At 42.2% G+C, this 20,547-nt stretch overlaps 3 protein-coding genes across 3 annotated transcripts in view; 2 read left to right on the top strand and 1 right to left on the bottom strand.

Moving 5' to 3' along the window:
- Positions 1-11,662: 11,662 nt before the first annotated feature.
- On the top strand, positions 11,663-13,345 carry LOC116406648 (CDPK-related kinase 8-like). Its single transcript, XM_031891138.1, has 6 exons — positions 11,663-11,698; positions 11,885-11,974; positions 12,360-12,395; positions 12,593-12,658; positions 12,845-12,901; positions 13,217-13,345. Exons 2-6 carry the CDS (start codon positions 11,894-11,896, stop codon positions 13,343-13,345), a joined length of 369 nt encoding a protein of 122 aa, XP_031746998.1. The 5' UTR covers positions 11,663-11,698; positions 11,885-11,893.
- Positions 13,346-13,437: 92 nt separating this feature from the next.
- Positions 13,438-16,735, top strand: LOC101732328 (serine/threonine-protein kinase mig-15). The gene is made up of 8 exons (XM_031891105.1): positions 13,438-13,536; positions 13,618-13,689; positions 13,792-13,882; positions 13,981-14,099; positions 14,780-14,834; positions 15,231-15,312; positions 16,114-16,265; positions 16,636-16,735. Exons 1-8 carry the CDS (start codon positions 13,438-13,440, stop codon positions 16,647-16,649), a joined length of 684 nt encoding a protein of 227 aa, XP_031746965.1. The 3' UTR covers positions 16,650-16,735.
- LOC101733948 (coiled-coil domain-containing protein 77) overlaps positions 15,472-20,547 on the bottom strand; it is an 89,062-nt gene continuing 83,986 nt past the window's right edge. Inside the window, exon 5 of the mRNA XM_031892279.1 lies at positions 15,472-16,255. The gene's annotated coding sequence lies outside the window, so the exon portion shown is untranslated. The remainder of the gene's footprint in view (positions 16,256-20,547) is intronic.

Raw genomic sequence — 20,547 nt, 5'->3', positions numbered from 1 at the left:
TTCTCACTGGGTTTATAGTTATGTGTAACTGTCACTGTGTCTGTCTCTCACTTTCTCTTCTCTGCACTGCTGGTTCTGACTCCTGATACAACTCCCCAATATCAATTCATTTCTAATTCTCACTGGGTTTATAGTTATGTGTAACTTTCACTGTGACTGTCTGTCCCTTTCTCTTCACTGCTGGTTCTGACTCCTGATACAACTTCCCAATACCCATTCATTCCTCATTCTCACTGGGTTTATAGTTATGTGTAACTCTCACTGTGTCTGTCCGTCCCTTTCCCTTCTCTGCACTGCTGGTTCTGACTCCTGATACAAGTTCCCAATATCCATTCATTCCTCATTCTCACTGGGTTTATAGTTATGTGTAACTCACTGTGTCTGTCTGTCCATTTCCGTTCTCTGCACTGCTGGTTCTGTCTCCTGATACAACTCCCCAATATCCATTCATTCCTCTTTCTACCTGTGTTTATAGTTATGTGTAACTGTCACTTTGTCTGTCTGTCCCTTTCCCTTCTCTGCACTGCTGGTTCTGACTCCTGATACAACTCCCCAATATCCATTCATTCCTCATTCTCACTGGGTTTATAGTTATGTGTAACTGTCACTGTGTCTGTCTCTCACTTTCTCTTCTCTGCACTGCTGGTTCTGACTCCTGATACAACTCCCCAATATCAATTCATTTCTAATTCTCACTGGGTTTATAGTTATGTGTAACTTTCACTGTGACTGTCTGTCCCTTTCTCTTCACTGCTGGTTCTGACTCCTGATACAACTTCCCAATACCCATTCATTCCTCATTCTCACTGGGTTTATAGTTATGTGTAACTCTCACTGTGTCTGTCCGTCCCTTTCCCTTCTCTGCATTGCTGGTTCTGACTCCTGATACAAGTTCCCAATATCCATTCATTCCTCATTCTCAATGGGTTTATAGTTATGTGTAACTCACTGTGTCTGTCTGTCCATTTCCGTTCTCTGCACTGCTGGTTCTGACTCCTGATACAACTCCCCAATATCCATTCATTCCTCATTCTCACTGGGTTTATAGTTATGTGTAACTCACTGTGTCTGTCTGTCCCTTTCCCTTCTCTGCACTGCTGGTTCTGACTCCTGATACAACTTCCCAATACCCATTCATTTCTCATTCTCACTGGGTTTATAGTTATGTGTAACTGTCACTGTGTCTGTCCGTCCCTTTCCCTTCTCTGCACTGCTGGTTCCGTCTCCTGTTACAACTCCCCAATATCCATTCATTCCTTTTTCTACCTGTGTTTATAGTTATGTGTAACTGTCACTGTGTCTGTCTGTCCCTTTCCCTTCTCTGCACTGCTGGTTCTGACTCCTGATACAACTCCACAATATCCATTCATTTCTAATTCTCACTGGGTTTATAGTTATGTGTAACTTTCACTGTGACTGTCTGTCCCTTTCTCTTCACTGCTGGTTCTGACTCCTGATACAACTTCCCAATATCCATTCATTCCTCATTCTCACTGGGTTTATAGTTATGTGTAACTGTCACTGTGTCTGTCTCTCACTTTCTCTTCTCTGCACTGCTGGTTCTGACTCCTGATACAACTCCCCAATATCAATTCATTTCTAATTCTCACTGGGTTTATAGTTATGTGTAACTTTCACTGTGACTGTCTGTCCCTTTCTCTTCACTGCTGGTTCTGACTCCTGATACAACTTCCCAATACCCATTCATTCCTCATTCTCACTGGGTTTATAGTTATGTGTAACTGTCACTGTGTCTGTCCGTCCCTTTCCCTTCTCTGCACTGCTGGTTCCGTCTCCTGATACAACTCCCCAATATCCATTCATTCCTTTTTCTACCTGTGTTTATAGTTATGTGTAACTGTCACTGTGTCTGTCTGTCCCTTTCCCTTCTCTGCACTGCTGGTTCCGTCTCCTGATACAACTCCCCAATATCCATTCATTCCTCTTTCTACCTGTGTTTATAGTTATGTGTAACTGTCACTGTGTCTGTCTCTCACTTTCTCTTCTCTGCAATGCTGGTTCTGACTCCTGACACAACTCCCCAATATCCATTCATTCCTCATTCTCACTGGGTTTATAGTTATGTGTAAGTGTCACAGTGTCTGTCTGTCCCTTTCCCTTCTCTGCACTGCTGGTTCTGACTCCTGATACAACTTCCCAATATACATTAATTTCTCATTCTGACTGGATTTATAGTTACCGTATATACTCGAGTATAAGCAGAGTTTTTCAGCCCCCAAAATGTGCTCAAAAAGTAACCCTCGGCTTATACTCGAGTCAATACATTTTTCCAGTTTTCTTAGGTAAAATTAGGTACCTCGGTACCTAGTTAGCAGGCATATGGCTTAAAGAAACTGGAGAATGACAAAAACCATTTGCAGGAAAACATACAATGCTGCCTTGCAGAACTGAGCTCCTAGGTTCAATTCCAGCCAGGGCACTATATGCTTGCGTGGGTATCCTCTAGGAACCCCAGGTTCCTCCCACACTGCAAAACCATACAGGGTTCTGTAAACTCCTGGTAAAAGTGACCACAGTGAATGTGAATTGTAAGCTCCACCGGGACTGATGAAACAATGTACTTAGTGATCTCTGTACAGTGTAGTCGAATACACCAGCGCTATATAAAGGATAATAATAGTTATCAGCAGTATTGCTCTTAGCAAGGGCGCATACTGACCTGCTCCTCAAAGGTAGCTTTGTATTGCTCCAGTTGCTTTACCAGATCCTCGTGTTCCTCATCAAACTCAGCGATCTTCTTGCGGTAATACTCTAACAGCTCTCTGGACGGCCGCAGGAAAGCCAGGCGCTCGTTGATTGGAGGCAGCGGAGTGGAGTCCCCTCGGTTCTTCTGGGTGTGGCTGGAGCTCATGGTGGTATCTTGAAGGGAAGGAGACCTGTAAATAACAAAACCATATAGATAAAATCATACAAGCAGCTCCAACTTTAGGATCACAATTTTGCATTGAGAGCAGCCTATTACAGGTATGGGACCTGTTATCCAGAATGCTCTGGACCTGGGGTTTTCCAGATTAGGGGTCTTTCTGTAATTTGGTTCTCTATACTACAAATCTATTAAAAAATAATTTAAACATTACATAAACCTAAAAGGATTGTTTATATAGGATTTATTATATCTTAGTAAGAACCAATTACAAGTTACTGTTTTATTACTACAGAGTGTTTTTGGAAAATGTTATTTATTTATTTATAAAGGGGTCTATGCGAGACGGCCTTCCTATAATTCGGAGCTTTCTGGATAACAAATTTCTGGATAATTGATCCTATACCCGTACAAACGATCCAGGGTACTAATTTCTCTGTCAAAAATATGTTACCCATGACATATATATATATATATATTACATTCCCAATGATTATGAGTGCGCAAAATCATTGGGAATGGATATTGGATAAAACTAAGTGCAGCACCCGTTTGTGAATTGTGAATGTGGACTGTTCATGGGAGTGCGGACCTTACAGTGTTATATATATATATTTGTTTCTTCTGAAATAAATTGGATTTTGACTTACCTTCCTTCATGCATGCCACGGTGGGGTGAAAAGTCCATATTTTCCAGCCTTTTTCAATTCACAGCTACAGAAAAAAGTGAAGACACACAGAGATTCATTGATAGGAACAAGATAAAGGTGGTAAGTGAATTGCTATAAACGTACAGATGGTTGGCCAGCATGGTCAAAATTGGCCTAACATTCCCTAACCAAACATACTGTAGACTGGTATGGGCAGCTATAGGGTTAAAGCTGGACAATAGGTGGGTAGCCTAACTCTCTTGCTGGGAAATCAGTGAATACAAAGGGTATTTTCTGTATAACCCCCCGGGGGCCAGTGCTGAGGGCAGCAGCTTCAGGGGGTGTCTATATAGGATTTTTTATTTGCCATGGATACATATAAGGGACCTATCATGGCTTATGGGATGCTCAAGGAGAACTAAAGCTTAACTAAAGCAATAGGCTAGAAATATTTTGGGTTATGTTTTGGGCTTCTGTACCGGCCCAAGGCAACCACAGCCCTTTTGTGCCTTCAAAGATGCCCCCAGCTGCCCCCCATTTTCTTTTCTGCCGATTCCCTGCACTTGCTCTGTGCCGCTCTCAGTTACGGAGCTTAGGGACCAACGGACAATATACTGTATATATAGAATATAAATGCAACAGTATAAAGCTGATTAGTAATTCATTCGGATTCACATAACATTGCAGTTCTGAAACCAGTGCAATTAGAAACAGAATGTAATAATCAGACCTGTAGCATCAGTTTATAGGACAGGCCAGCCTCATTTTCTGCTTGATAATTTGTAATGGCCTCTCAACAGCTGCTACTATTGCTCTGTGAGGCTACAGTTTATTTGTTATTTATACTTTATATTATGTATCTTTCCATTCAGCCCCTCTCCTATTCATATATCAGTCTTTCATTCAAACCACACCCTGGTTGCTAAGGTAATTTGGATCCTAGCAACCAAGTAACTTCTGAAACTCCAAGCTGGAAAGCTGCTGAACAGAAACTTAAATAATTAATAAAAATTGAAGACCAATTGAAAATTGTTTCAGAATATTACTCTCTATATCAGGGGTCCCCAACCTTTAAATCCATGAGCCACATAAAGTGGGGAACAAAAAAAGCACAATAAAAGCTCTGGGGGTGCCAAATAAGAGCTATGATTGGTTAGGGGGTAAAGTGCGGGGTATGGCATATTATTTAGCATACAGACCTATCCAATGGCGCTATAGCTGTGCATAAATGTATATAACCCCTGCCCCCCAGATGTCACACTGTACGTACCTGTACCCCACCTTACGAGCTCTGTTACAAGGTACTACGCGGGTCCCCTACCGCCAGATGCCTTCCTCCCAACTGCACCATCCAAACAACCCGCCTCCGCAAGGTTAACCAATCACGCACCCAGGTCAATACAGAACCATTGAAGCATCCAATCAGCTAGGGCAATACTTGAGTCGGCCGGCCCTCCCGCCATGTGTCTTCTGGGAATTGTAGTTTTTTCTATTACAGCTTGACGGCGCTACCCACATGTGTTTAAACTACAATTCTCTCAGGTTGCGTTAGATTCAAAAACGCATTGTGTCATAATGACTTTACCTTCACGCAATATATGTATTATAATTGTTTATTATCATTATTGATGTAAGATTTACCAGACTTTCCCTCTACATACAGTCTGTAAATGGCTACTCTGGCAATGACTGGTCTCAGGAATTGATATTTTTGATTTCTGGGTCAGCCTAACAGGATCCGAATCACTAAAAAAATGAGCAACCAATCAGGTTCCTTCATCTTCCTTTTTATCTAATCATTAAAGCAAATGTTTGAATGGTGGCAATAACTTTACTGTTGAATTTGTTTTTATTTAATTTTTTTGCACCAAGTGATTTGCACCTTTCCCATCATGGATGTATATCTTGCTGATTCCCACAATATATATTCCTGACTGGGCAGGCCTTTGCTTTGGTCCCATGAAGAGGCCAAGTAGATCTTGACCTTATATGTAGGGGCCAATTTGACAGCCTATGTCAGCCCATACATGGCTAGCTTTGGCTGCTAAATACACAGCATTTCTACTCCCTAGAACATTTAGACCAGGGGTGGGCAAACTTTTGGCTAAGGGGCCAAAAGATGGGCCGGGGGGGTTGACAGACGGGCTGGGCCAGCGTTAGTCCAAGTCTCGCGCGAGAGTCGGCAGGCAAGATTAAAAAGACCAACGGGACGGATGTGGCCCGCGGGCCGCAGTTTGCCCACCCCTGATTTAGCCACTGGTTCTGTTCCTTATACAGGGGCACTTCTGCCATGGGATAAGGTGAAAACATTGGGTGCTCCAAACTAGCAATTTGACTCCCACTGCACCCTCTAAAATGTATGTGCTGGGGTGCCATTGGCTATATTACACTAATGTAAAATGCAGATCCGCACCCCATACCTTATATAAGACACAAGGTCAGAGGTGCAGGTGTTCTGCCTGGTACAGCCAGATACATGTACATTTGTTAGTATGTAAACCAAAGGCAGATTTGTATAGCCAGGGCCAGATTTCATTATAATGTGCCCCTAGTATACTGGGAAGGTGCTTCCATAGTCTTTATTTGATTTTAAATGAAAACAAATTAAAACTCATTAAACATTGTCCAATCCATCGCTGCCATAAAACCATCCAGAAAATATATATTTCTCTAATTCCAGGTCCTCAGTGATCCAGTCCTAATACTACTGCCCACTGAGACCAGGGAGGGGATCAGGGAATACACACAGGAGAAGCGGAGTAAAACTGGAAAGGATCATTCATTTATCTCTGAAAGAATCGCACATGTTCAGGAAATAGCAGCGGTGTACAACTATCAGAAAGGAGCCCCAACCTTTCTTACTCGTGAGCCACAGTCACATGTAAAGAGACATGCACATGCACCCAATACACCTGCAAGTCAGTTAGGCTAGGCTGTGGGGGGCAATAGGGTACATGGCAGGGGCCACACGTACAAGGCAATGCTCTGGGTACACAATAAGCTATGTATGTACTGCCCATCTAAGGGCAAACAAAGCCCATAAAAAGCTCACTCGTCAAAAGGGTACACTTCCCCTTTAACAGCAGCGCCTGTCATGTGATGTCACTGGGATGAGAGCTGCCTTCCCACTAGGAAAGGTTCAAGTATCAAATTTCAAGCTTCTTGTCATAATCAAATAACAAAGATGCATCATTACTGTAATGAAAGTGACAGTTGGTACAGTCCATGGTTGCCATGGTAGTGAGAGGTAAGCGTGCATCACCTTTGCTCCACTATTTACACAGTGGAGCAAAGAAATTGTGATGTCAATGTGATGTCAATGTGATGTCAATGTGATGTCAATGTGATGAGAGCTGCCTTCACTCTAGGAAAGTGACAGTTGGTACAGTCCGTTGGTTGCCATTGCGGTGAGAGGTAAGCGTGCATCTCCTCTGATAGATTTTTTGCCTAAAAACCCTTATTTTAGCTAAAAAGAGGGGCAATAGTTGGGTGACTCCCCCCCCCAGACTAGGGGATGTTGCTCCTGTCAACGATTTTAGTGAATTTGGAGAATTTTCCCCTAAAATGGGCTTTGCAGGCGCCTTTACTCCCAGCGCTGGTTGGGAGACACAGACCCAGGGTTGGGCAGTACTGACAGGCTGCTAAGAGTTTTGCCCCTCTGCCCCCGGGTATCTGCCCTGCCCTTATGTACCAGCCTTAATGTGTAACTGAATGTAAGGCAATAAATACCAATACGTTTCCCTATTACAGAATACTGAGTGTCAGTAAGCGTGAGATTTGGGGGAACACTTTAAATGGGGCCCCTGACCCAATGTTGCACCTTAAAAGGGTAAATGCATTATCCGTGAAGCTGACTTGCCCTTTTTATTCCCGTCTCTATACAGATTGCTGCAGTGAGCGACTTTGCTTATCCAGTTTTTTTGGATAGTTTTTTTTTTCTGGTTTCTCCTCAATTCACATTTTCCACCCTTAGTGAACGAGCCTAGAGGAGAGCCAGAACCTATTGAGGGGGCCCCTTAGGGTTCCCCGGCCCTGGGCCGGCCGGCCGCCCCCCCCCCGTTCCATCTGTTTTATCTCTGGAGCTTCATATGAGAGGTAATGTAGCAAATCCAGTTTATGATTTCTCCTACAGCAAGTCTCCCCCGCATCAAAAATTAACTGTACATAGAACACAGTACAGGTATAGGACCTGTTATCCAGAATGCTCGGGACATGGGGTAGTCCGGATAAGGGATCCTTCTGTAATTTGGATCTCCATACCATAAGTCTGCTAAAAATCATTTAAATATTGAATAAACCCAATAGGGCTGTTTTGCCCCAATAAGGGGTAATTATATCTTAGTTGGGATCAAGTACAGGTACTGTTTTATTATTACAGAGAAAAGGGAATAATTTAACCATTAAATAAACCCAATAGGGCTGTTCTGCCCCAATAAGGGGTAATTATATCTTAGTTGGGACTCAAGTACAGGTACTGTTTTATTATTACAGAGAAAAGGGAAATCAGTTTTAAAAATTCTGAATTATTGACTAAAATAGAGTCTATGGGAGAAGGGATTTCCGTAATTCAGAGCTTTATGGATAATGGGTTTCCGGATATGGGGTCCGATACCTGTACAGATAAAAAGGAAATCATACCTGTATTGGGAAATGCTAAAGTGATGTTTTTCATTTTGTCTTCATAGAAACAACATGTTCAAGCGGCTGAAGTGCTGTTTCTCTTGCTTCGGCAAGGTAAGGGCTTCATCTCTTTCTGCTGTAACAGGACATATTTCATTCTGTGGGAAACTTCATGTGTCACTGAATACTCACTCCTCCATTTATTGCATTATAGCTTTCCTATTTGTGCTTTTATTTTCTCTGATAAAACTTTTTTTCTTCATTACAGAGGAAACGAAAGCGGGCAGATGATCCAACCCCAGAATCTGCCATGGTAAGAACTGGGCAACATCATTTCCTAAACACCATTTTCCTACCTACTTGTGTTATCAAAGCCGTGTTATTTCCTTGCCTATAGATTTCTATGCACAATAACCTTGATGAGGCTACACTATGTACACAGGGACCCATTTACAGGTTAGGGACCCATTATCCAGAATGCTCAGGACCTAGGGTTTTCCGGATAAGAGGTCTTTCCGTAATTCGGATCTCATACCTAAAGTCGGCTAAAACATTATTTAAACAGTAATTAAACCCAATAGAATTGTTTTGCCCCCAATAAAGGGTAATTATATCTTAGTTGGGATCAAGTACAGGTACTGTTTTATTATTACAGAGAAAAGGGAATTATTTAACCATTAAATAAACCCAATAGGGCTGTTCTGCCCCAATAAGGGGTAATTATATCTTAGTTGGGATCAAGTACAGGTACTGTTTTATTATTACAGAGAAAAGGGAATCATTTAACCATTAAATAAACCCAATAGGGCTGTTCTGCCCCCAATAAGGGGTAATTATATCTTAGTTGGGATCAAGTACAGGTACTGTTTTATTATTACAGAGAAAAAGGAAATGATTTTTAAAAATGTGAATTATTCAATTAAAATGGTGTCTATGGGAGATGGGAATACCTGTACTAAGGTTTCCTGAGAAAAGCTTGCAATTCTTTACGTTTTGTTTTTATTTTGTCTTGAAAACTTTAAGATAATTTAGAGTACTTTCTCTGAAAATTCGAGATTTTCTTTTTAAAAACCATAAACGTATAAAACTTTATATGACTTTTTTTGACTGGCAAAAAGTGCGCCAGGTTTAAGCTGGTACCATCATTTGGACCTGGCAACGCCGTTTGCCACGTGAGTAATAAATAATTCAATAATAAAACACCAGTCCCTGAATATTACATATAACTGATTTTAACTTCTTTCTAAAAAGCTCAGTTAATTTGATAACTTGACTTTTATCTCTTTACCAGGAACAACCAGAAATCCCTGGCAAAAACACCTGCCAAGTAAGTAGTAAAAACTATACATGAAATGGTTTGGTTTTTGGAAGTTTAGTGAATTTGTATTGTACCGGGTCTTTTTTAGATACTAAACTACAGAGTTATAGTAAACTGATCAGGTAACTTTATTTCTCTTAGGAGGAGAAACAAGAGCCAGACTTGAAGCCGGCGATAGAGAACTGCCGGGTAAGCGTAAGAGAGGGGAGGAGAGTTGGGGCAAATGAAAATCACCCTATATTTTATACAAGACTGTATATTAGCTTCTTTATTACAACGAGCACATTTTTCTCTTACCTTTTCTTTAATCAGGAGACTCCAGAAATCCTGGACATGAAGATCTGTCAGGTAAGAAAAAATAATAGGGTCACAACAGAGAAAGACATTTTAGATTCACTTTGGGGGGGCAATTTGTTAGGTACCGACAACCAGCGTTGGTGAGTCTGTCCCACCTCCTTATTATGCCCTGTGTTACACAGCAACATACACCTTCTATTTCTCATATATTTATATCAAATAACACTTTCCCAAACTTTGCTTTACTTTCAGCCTTGAGAAATATTTTTACAATCTTTATTTCTGTCTTAAACAGGATGAAGAAGTGATTGGGCAGGAGAGCCCCGACACCGGCCCCTGCCACTCACAGGTAAGCAGAAAATAACACATGAATGAAAAAGATGCATTTTTATCATCTTCTCTGCTGATCTGAGGTTTTCTTTCTTAACCAGGAACCCTTGGAAGAGCAGGAGGACCCTCCCATCAACACCTGTGAGGTACGGGGGCAAAAAGTTTGAAGGAGTCCCAATGTGTTTTTATTTGAGCTACAGGGTTCATGAATAATATCTGTAAAGGATAATAATCACATTTGCCTAACAGGGAACCTTATCTACTAACATAGTGTAACTGAGGCTAACTTGCCCAAATGCAGTTGCCCATACCAACCAGTCAGCATCTGTTACTTAGCGGTCTTCTATCTTGTATAAATTAGAAAATGAAAAAAACATGATTGGCTGCTATGATTACATCCACTCATACAATGTAACTCATAGGCTACTGCCGGGGAGGGGAGAGTAGGGGCAAATAAAAATCACCCTATATTTTATGCAAGACTGTATATTAGCTGCTTTAAAACAGAAATAACAGTGTGCAACATCTTTCTCTTACCTTTTTTAATTAGGAGACTCCAGAAATCCTGGTCAGGGACATCTGCCAGGTAAGGAAAAAAAAAGGGGTCACAATAGAGAAAGACATTTTAGATTCACTTTGGGGGGGGCAATTTGTTAGGTACCGACGACTTCAGCGTTGGTGAGTCTGTCCCACCTCCTTATTATGCCCTGTGTTACACAGCAACATACTCCTTCTATTTCTCATATATTTATATCAAATAACACTTTCCCAAACTCTGCTTTACTTTCAGCCATGAGAATTTGTTTTACAATCTTTTTTTCTGTCTTAAACAGGATGAAGAAGTGATTGGGCAGGAGAGCCCCGACACCGGCCCCTGCCACTCACAGGTAAGCAGAAAATAACACATGAATGAACAAGATGCATTGTTATCATCTTCTGTGCTGATCTGAGGTTTTCTTTCTTAACCAGGAACCCTTGGAAGAGCAGGAGGACCCTCCAATCAACACCTGCGAGGTACGGGGGCCGAAAAGTTTGCTGGGGTCCCAATGTGTTTTTATTTAAGCTAAAGGGTTCATGAACAATAGGGGCAAACAAAAATCACCTTATATTTTATGTAAGACTGTATATTAGCTTCTTTATTACAACGTGCAACATCTTTCTCTTACCTTTTTTTAATCAGGAGACTCCAGGAATCCTGGACAGGGACATCTGTCAGGTAAGGAAAAATAATAGGGTCACAATAGAGAAATAAATTTTAGATTTACTTTGGGGGGGCAATTTGTTAGGCACCGACGACTTCCCAAACTTTTGCTTGGGAAAAGCTATAATGCACAAACTGATACCATTTATTAAATGTACTTGCATTTTACTGTCTTTTAACCAGGATTGTGAAGAACCAGCTGAGGCGAGCAGCTACAAGGTAATAACCAATGAGAGAAAAAAGACACTGATCATAATTCATTATATAATTAAATTAATTGAACAGATTTATTTGATCATATTCTCTACTGAAGTGAGTTGATCTTATACAATGATGTTTTCTTCTTTAACTAGGAACCCTTGGAAAGCTGTGAGGAACCTCAGCTAGCGACCACTGAGGTAAGCAGCAATGAATTAAATAGCAATTTAAATGGCAATTTAAGCCCCCTCTGACTAACACTTACATTGGGCGGGGTTAGGTTCTGCAGAGTTTGCAGCCACCAATCAAATGCACAAGTAAGGGAGCAGGGAGCCACTGGGGCTCTGTTCTTACTAATGTTGTAAAACTGTATTTATATTTCCCAGGAGTCACCGATGGAAACTGGCCCCGACACCGGCCAAACAGAGAGCTCAGCAACGAAACTGAGCGAGGAGGAGGTGAAGGAGATTGAGGAGGTTTGAGCTGAATTTAATATTTTTTCATTTTAAACCTATTCGGGCCCCCTATCCCACCACATCATACAAACTCTTATGTAAGTCCCATTCCACTCTTACCTGAATGTCAAATGCACAAGTGCTCAGTGGGGCAGTTGGTCACCACTTTTTGCCTCCGTTACAGCCTCTCAGACCTTCCACATCTCTCATTGCCCTTCTAGAACATGCAGACTAAAGCCAAGATCCAGGCTTCACTATACATAGTCCTGCAATCAGAGGATTTTTTCTCCGTTAGCTGGGGATTTATTTTAAGAATGAATGAATCCTTTCCTTGTTCTACAAAATATAATGTTAGCAGTTCCGCAAAATGAGTTGCTCTGATTAAACCCTTTTTTCTCTTCCTCAGGAGGATAACATCACCCCACTCTCGGAGAAATACCCAGTAAGTAGCTGTAAAGCTGTATTTTGCCACAACATTCACAGTTTGGCTTCCATTTTCCAGCCCAAAGCCTTCCAGCCTCTGTTTCACCCAAGTTCCTCCTATACCTTCTGTGCTTCTCACATGTTACAAAGGTTATTTGTCCAGCTGAATAATATTAGTTTGATTATCACATTATTAAATACAATGTTATTTTTCAGGAGCCCGGGAGGTATTTGAAGCTAGGGGAGCCAATCGGGCAGGACCCCAACGGAGTCGTCTACATTGTAAGATATTTTATTCAGTGTTAAAATGAGTCACTTTGTGTCATGCTTTTGGGTAATTCTGTCCATTGGTTGTGCTCTCTACAGCTTTGTTCTTTCCATATTTACATGCTACTGTATAGCTTTTTGCTTTCCCATAGCGTTCCGTTAGTAATGATCACTGAGCTTCTTTCCCTACTTTTGTAACAGGGATGGCACCAAAGAAAACAACGGGAAGTGGCCATAATTATAATTCAACATCAGAAGGTAATGTGTCTTCATGATTACTCTAATTAGATACTAATTAGTCTTTTGTTATACCTACATTATGGTTATCAGTAGAAAGAGAACTTGCTAACCAAATACAGTCAGTGAAATACCCTGGCCCCTAATAACTATGTAACAGTAAAATAACAAATGCAGTTTGATATAAAAGAACACAAGGGGTCTCGGTCATATTATACAATACTCACGTAGGGATATTACAAAGCTGTCATTTTTCATAACGACAAGTTAGGTTGGGGTGTTTGAAACTGTTATTGTATCCATTTTATTTACCTTGTTTCTTTTGTTTGAAACTAGAAGCAACAGGAGATCGAAAAAGAAGTCGGAATCCTTCAAATCGTATCTGGCCACCGGAACATCGTCGACTTCTATGGGGCCTTTTATCATAAGGCCTCATTGGAAACACACATGGAGGACTATGGGTAAGGAAGTTTTGATTCGGAGAGGTTAAACATTTATGCAGCAAACATGCCAATTGTAACTGATCTAATACACAAGCTAGCATTTTGGATCCATACATGATCCAGTTTGGTAAGAAAGAGTCAGATGTAGCTGATACTGCAGTCCCCCCAAGACTTAAAGCCACAAAGCCTTTTCCTCGGGTTCCCAATAAAATTGTAGGTAACTAAAATAGTTGGCCAAATATTCTTTCTTTTTCTTCTAGATTGCTACAGAGCTTTGTACCGGTGCGACTGTAGAAGATCTCCTTGCCATCCAAAAGGACCTTAGGCGAAAGATGGATCGCCTATATTTGCAAGAATGTGATAACGGTAGGTCACCTGTTAAACTCCTTCCTGCTATTCTGCATATTTCTAATTAATTAAAGAGTACAAAATATTTATATACTTACTTTTGCTTTCTTGATTTCTCAGGGCCTTAACCATCTGGAAGAGAAGAAGATAATCCATCATGACATCAAGCCCGAACACATTGTCATCTCCTCATCCGGAGAGGTGAAGATCGGTAAGCGACACAAGGATATTTTTTTCTCCGTGGTGTTTACTGCTGGCTTGTATTTCTAACTAAACATTAACATTCCTGCTTTTGTCATACAATTTTAGGCGAGTTTTGCTTTGCGACCATCGGAGGAAGGAGCGCCAGCACTTCGGGGACCATGGCATACATGGCTCCGGAAGTACTGGCTCATTTTGCCCAAAACAGCGGCGAATATGACCATAAGGTATTGTCATGTCTTCTCTCTCTTTTAGCTTAGAGTTAGGGGCATATTTAGCAAAATGTGAGATTACACAGAAAAACTCACTTTCTATTCATTCCTATGGGATTTTTAGAAGCCAATTTATCAATGAATGAAAGTTAGAACTCACCATTTGATAAATACACTTCTAAAAATCCCATAGAAAGGAATAGAACGTGGGCGAGTTTTTATATATTAAGCTTTAAACTATGTCACTTACACAGGGTGAACTGCGTGTAAATGTTCCACTCGCTTTACTTACCCCTCTCATAACAGAGAATCCAGAGCCGTAATGTGGTTTCTGTGATACGAGAATCTGAAATGAGAGAGTGAAATGCATTTTAAGTGCAGGACACAAGAATAATAGAAACCAACTCCATTAGACTGCTTATGCTTTATGGGGATGTCACACTCCATGTAACACTCCAGACTCTCAGTTTGGGGTATTTGGGGACATTTTCTAGACATAAAAGTCACAGCAATTCACTACTGGATTATAGGCTTCTAATGGATTTGTTATTGTGCAAGCCAAATAGAATCACTATCAGGGTGTGGGTGGATAGGTATCAGAAGTATCCAAATCATCTGCAACTGCAATTATTTTCATGTACTCTGTGTATAATCTTCTCTAATACTCGTCTTTTCCCCCATATTGTAATATCCAGGCTGACATCTGGTCACTAGGGATTGCAGCCATTCAAATGGCGGAAGGACATCTCCGTAAGTAAACCCTAGAGTGTGTGTGTGTGTGTGTGTGTGTGTACTGTACTGCATGTAGAACTGTTAGTAGAATGGGCAGGGGGCATTTATGTGTCACGCCGTAACATAGAGTATTATTAAATATAAAAATCAAAGGGGGTGATATACTAGCATTTTAATTTGCTGTGTTTCCATAATACACAATTTTTTGAGGTAAAGAAACTGGAATTTTTTCAGAATTTGACTTTTCAAACTTGAAAATGTACCCATTTAATAAGAATTTAAAACAGAAATGTAAATTGGTAACTAAAACCTGGCAAGTACCTTTCTAGTGTAAAAATGTCAATTTAAGTAAATCGCCCCCAAATGTTGTATTCATCAGTCATCATGTTTTTGTGTTGTATCTTTACATCCCAGCATTCAGAAGACTTCCCAAGCAGAAGCTGATCCAGCGAATAACAACTGGTCCAGTTCCATCATTACCATCAAGGGGCAATTGGTGAGTCCCTTTCACTAGAATAGCAAAAGGCAGCAAGAGGGTAGAATAGGCAGTTAGGTGGGGAGGGTGGGGAAATGGAATAGGCAGTTAGGTGGGGAGGGTGGGGAAATGGAATAGGCAGTTAGGTGGGGAGGGTGGGGAAATGGAATAGGCAGTTAGGTGGGGAGGGTGGGGAAATGGAAAGCGTGTAAGAAGGTGTGTGAATGAGTCAGGAAAGGTGGAGAAATGGGCAAGGTAGACTTTATGGTGAGGGGGACATTGGGATATGACATAAAGTAAGGATGGGGAAGGGATAAATGGGAAATAAGTGAGGGCAGGTAAATGCTGTGAGATGCCATAGGCAGTGGCTATTTATTGGGCTGGGGGGCTGTTTTGGCCTCTGTGGATATGAAATGCCAGGGCCTATTTTGTATCCCAGTCCGGGCTGAAATAAGGGTGAAGGTGATGCGTAATATGTGTAGCTCTATGCGCAAACGCAGACTCTCGTGCTGAGCTTGAGCTCTTGGGGCCGGTATCTGGCAGCCAATACAAGCCGGGCTAAGATATAGGCAAAACCAGAGAGACAGTAATTTGGTCACAGGTAAATGTACCCTTATAATTCAGGGTTCATAAGTAAGTGCAATAGCCCCCCATTTCAGGCAGAGCAGTGGAACCCTTAGAAGGGAAGGGGCTCACCCCCTATTGCTGCCTGTGCTGTGATTGGGTTGGGTACAGAGCGGCAGGATCAGGGAGTCGTCACACTGTGAACTCTGGGAAATGTAACACAAACAATTATCATTTTACCACCGTTTTTTTTTCCAGGAGTGACGAGTTCCGCTTCTTCATCAGCGAGTGCCTGCAGAGAGACCCAGGCAGGAGACCATCTGCAAGGCAGCTCCTCACGCACCCTTTCATTGCCGAGCTCCGGGGTGAAAGGGGGGTGCAGAGGAATATCGCCCAACACCTGCACAGAGGTAGGGGAACTGCTCATTCTCATTATAGTTCATGTGATGCACAGACTGTAATCATTTACTGTTCCCATTCCTACAATATTCTCCTGCTTTCCTACATACAATATCATTCTATAACTAAAGCCACCAAGAATAAAGACTAAGATTGGATTAGGGCAGAGCTCACTAAACTGGGCTAAATCTACAGGAGAGACAAACATCTGAGAGGGGAGAACATGTTATTATTAGACAGTTGTAGTTGGCCTTTAAATTAGCAGCAAAAGGGAACGTGATATAAAACATGCATATAAATGCAAAGAGTAACAAGGAACAAATTGCAGAATTATTATATACTCACCTACTCCATGGATAACACTGAACAATCTCTCCTTAGGAACGAGGCACTGAAACGAAAACAACGAGGCAGCCATCGGGGGAGGGTCGGGGGCATAAATAGGGGGCCTAATTACCATCCTTGGGCCCCCACAAACATCTTTAACATCGTGGTCCCGATGGCAGCCCTCCATGTTCTCTTCATCAGGGAAACAGCATCTTCTAATATCTAGTAGAATTAAGTCTAAAACAACTGGACTTTTCTGAGTTTTTCTTGAAAACGTTTCACCACTCATCCGAGTGGCTTCTTCAGTTCAAATGACTGGTAGGGAATTCCCCGGTATTTAAACTCTTGATGGTAGTAGAGTCACAGACATCCAATCACAATGGTTCCATTGAACTTGTTCAGTTAGGTGTTAGCTGAAACTGACAGGTGTAAGAAGGTATGATCCAATCACAATGGTACCAAGATTCTCATTGATGAAGGTGTTAATCCTTCAAAGTACATGACTGGAAGTGTGAACTGTTGTGAAACTGCCGGGGTAAGGATGTCAACGCGCCATTGTATGTTGGTGACAAGCGGTGTCTCAGGCCCCCTCCTCTGTTCAGGGATGGTTTTTCCAGGTTGGCATAAATGGCCTCTTTCACACCTCTTTCAAACCATCTGTCCTCTCGGTCCAAAATATGCACGTTACTGTCCTCAAAAGAGTGACCTTTTTCTTTGAGGTGTAGATAGACCGCTGAGTCTTGTCCTGAGGAGTTTGCCCGCCTATGTTGGGCCATTCTCTTACAGAGAGGTTGTTTTGTCTCCCCAATGTATAAGTCTGAGCACTCTTCACTACACTGGACAGCATAGACCACATTACTTTTCATGTGCTTGGGTGTTGGGTCTTTCGGGTGCACCAGCTTCTGTCTCAGGGTGTTGCTGGGTTTGAAAAACACAGGAATGCGATGTTTGTTGAAAATTCTCCTAAGTTTTTCTGATGTTCCAGCAACATATGGAATGACTATGTTGTTTCGCCTGCTGTGTTCCTCCCTTCTGTTTGTAGGTCTGGTCTTTCTGTTGGTCTTTGATTTGGTTTTGATGAAGGCCCAGTCTGGGTACCCACAAGTTTTCAGAGCTCCTTTTAGATGTTTATATTCTTTCTCCTTGGCCTCTGCATTGGATGCCACAGTTTCAGCCCGATGATGTAGAGTCCTAATTACACCCAGTTTATGTTCCAAAGGGTGGTGGGAATCACCACCCACACAGACCAGTACTTGCTGTTGTGATTCCCACCACCCTTTGGAACATAAACTGGGTGTAATTAGGACTTTACATCATCGGGCTGAAACTGTGGCATCCAATGCAGAGGCCAAGGAGAAAGAATATAAACATCTAAAAGGAGCTCTGAAAACTTGTGGGTACCCAGACTGGGCCTTCATCAAAACCAAATCAAAGACCAACAGAAAGACCAGACCTACAAACAGAAGGGAGGAACACAGCAGGCGAAACAACATAGTCATTCCATATGTTGCTGGAACATCAGAAAAACTTAGGAGAATTTTCAACAAACATCGCATTCCTGTGTTTTTCAAACCCAGCAACACCCTGAGACAGAAGCTGGTGCACCCGAAAGACCCAACACCCAAGCACATGAAAAGTAATGTGGTCTATGCTGTCCAGTGTAGTGAAGAGTGCTCAGACTTATACATTGGGGAGACAAAACAACCTCTCTGTAAGAGAATGGCCCAACATAGGCGGGCAAACTCCTCAGGACAAGACTCAGCGGTCTATCTACACCTCAAAGAAAAAGGTCACTCTTTTGAGGACAGTAACGTGCATATTTTGGACCGAGAGGACAGATGGTTTGAAAGAGGTGTGAAAGAGGCCATTTATGCCAACCTGGAAAAACCATCCCTGAACAGAGGAGGGGGCCTGAGACACCGCTTGTCACCAACATACAATGGCGCGTTGACATCCTTACCCCGGCAGTTTCACAACAGTTCACACTTCCAGTCATGTACTTTGAAGGATTAACACCTTCATCAATGAGAATCTTGGTACCATTGTGATTGGATCATACCTTCTTACACCTGTCAGTTTCAGCTAACACCTAACTGAACAAGTTCAATGGAACCATTGTGATTGGATGTCTGTGACTCTACTACCATCAAGAGTTTAAATACCGGGGAATTCCCTACCAGTCATTTGAACTGAAGAAGCCACTCGGATGAGTGGTGAAACGTTTTCAAGAAAAACTCAGAAAAGTCCAGTTGTTTTAGACTTAATTCTACTAGATACTGTATATCATGACCTGGATGAATGAGAATCTTCATAGACAGCATCTTCTAACAACTGCACATGTAAGTTATCGTCTTGTGGGTTAGGGTGGGATGTGGGTTATGGTATTGCGAGTAAGGAGTGGGTTAATGTTTGTGGGTTAGGGTGGGATGTGGGTTATGGTATTGCGGGTAAGGAGTGGGTTAGTGTTTGTGGGTGAGGGTGGGATGTGGGTTATGGTATTGCGGGTCAGGAGTGGGCTAGTGTTTGTGGGTGAGGGTGGGATGTGGGTTATGGTATTGCGGGTCAGGAGTGGGTTAGTGTTTGTGGGTTATAGTGGGATGTGGGTTATGGTATTGCGGGTCAGGAGTGGGTTAATGTTTGTGGGTTAGGGTGGGATGTGGGTTATGGTATTGCGGGTCAGGAGTGGGTTAATGTTTGTGGGTTAGGGTGGGATGTGGGTTATGGTATTGCGGGTCAGGAGTGGGTTAATGTTTGTGGGTTAGGGTGGGATGTGGGTTATGGTATTGCGGGTCAGGAGTGGGTTAATGTTTGTGGGTTAGGGTGGGATGTGGGTTATGGTATTGCGGGTAAGGAGTGGGTTTGTGTTTGTGGGTTACAGTGGGATGTGGGTTATGGTATTGCGGGACAGGAGTGGGTTAGTGTTTGTGGGTTACAGTGGGATGTGGGTTAGGGTATTGTGGGACAGGAGTGGGTTAGTGTTTGGGGGTTACAGTGGGATGTGGGTTATGGAATTGCGGGTCATGGTCACAGTAAAGGAACAAATTGCAGAATTATTATATACTCACCTACTCCATGGATAACACTGAACAATCTCTCCTTAGGAACGAAGCACTGAAACATCAACAACGAGGCAGCCATCGGGGGAGGGTCGGGGGCATAAATAGGGGGCCTAATTACCATCCTTGGGCCCCCACAAACATCTTTAACATCGTGGTCCCGATGGCAGCCCTCCATGTTCTCTTCATCATGGATATCAGAATCTTCTAACAACTGCAGGAGTGGGTTAATGTCTTGTGGGTTAGGGTGGGATGTGGGTTATAATATTTGGGGTCAGGAGTGGGTTAATGTTTGTGGGTTACAGTGGGATGTGGGTTATGGTATTGCGGGACAGGAGTGGGTTAATGTTTGTGGGTTACAGTGGGATGTGGGTTAGGGTATTGCGGGACAGGAGTGGGTTAGTGTTTGTGGGTTACAGTGGGATGTGGGTTAGGGTATTGCGGGACAGGAGTGGGTTAGTGTTTGTGGGTTAGGGTGGGATGTGGGTTATGGTATTGTGGGATCAGGAGTGGGTTAGTGTTTGTGGGTTAGGGTGGGATGTGGGTTATGGTATTGTGGGATCAGGAGTGGGTTAATATATATATATATTTTTTTATAACAATTCTTTTATTGAGTGTAAATGTACATAGTTTGCAGTATATTGTTTCCATTGTCATTTACTTGTTGTACAGAAAGTAAATAAAGTAAATAACAACATAACAATAATAACATTGCAGTGCCTTCTTTGCAGATACCGATGCTATTTGCCATTCAAGCTGTGTTTCTGGTTACTAGCCTGCCCTTCAGGGCCTTAGTGAGATATTGGGGTTACACTGTTACCTTGTGTCTGGGTGTGTAGGTTATTCAAGGGGGGGATATGGGGGGTACCTCCCTGACCTGCATATCTTAGGGGGGTTCTGCGTCTATCCA

Source organism: Xenopus tropicalis, chromosome 8 (genome assembly GCF_000004195.4).
Source record: "Xenopus tropicalis strain Nigerian chromosome 8, UCB_Xtro_10.0, whole genome shotgun sequence".
In the NCBI taxonomy this organism is placed as follows: domain Eukaryota; kingdom Metazoa; phylum Chordata; class Amphibia; order Anura; family Pipidae; genus Xenopus; species Xenopus tropicalis.
Note: the sequence above shows the minus strand (reverse complement) of the source record. Positions and strands in the feature narration are given on the sequence as shown.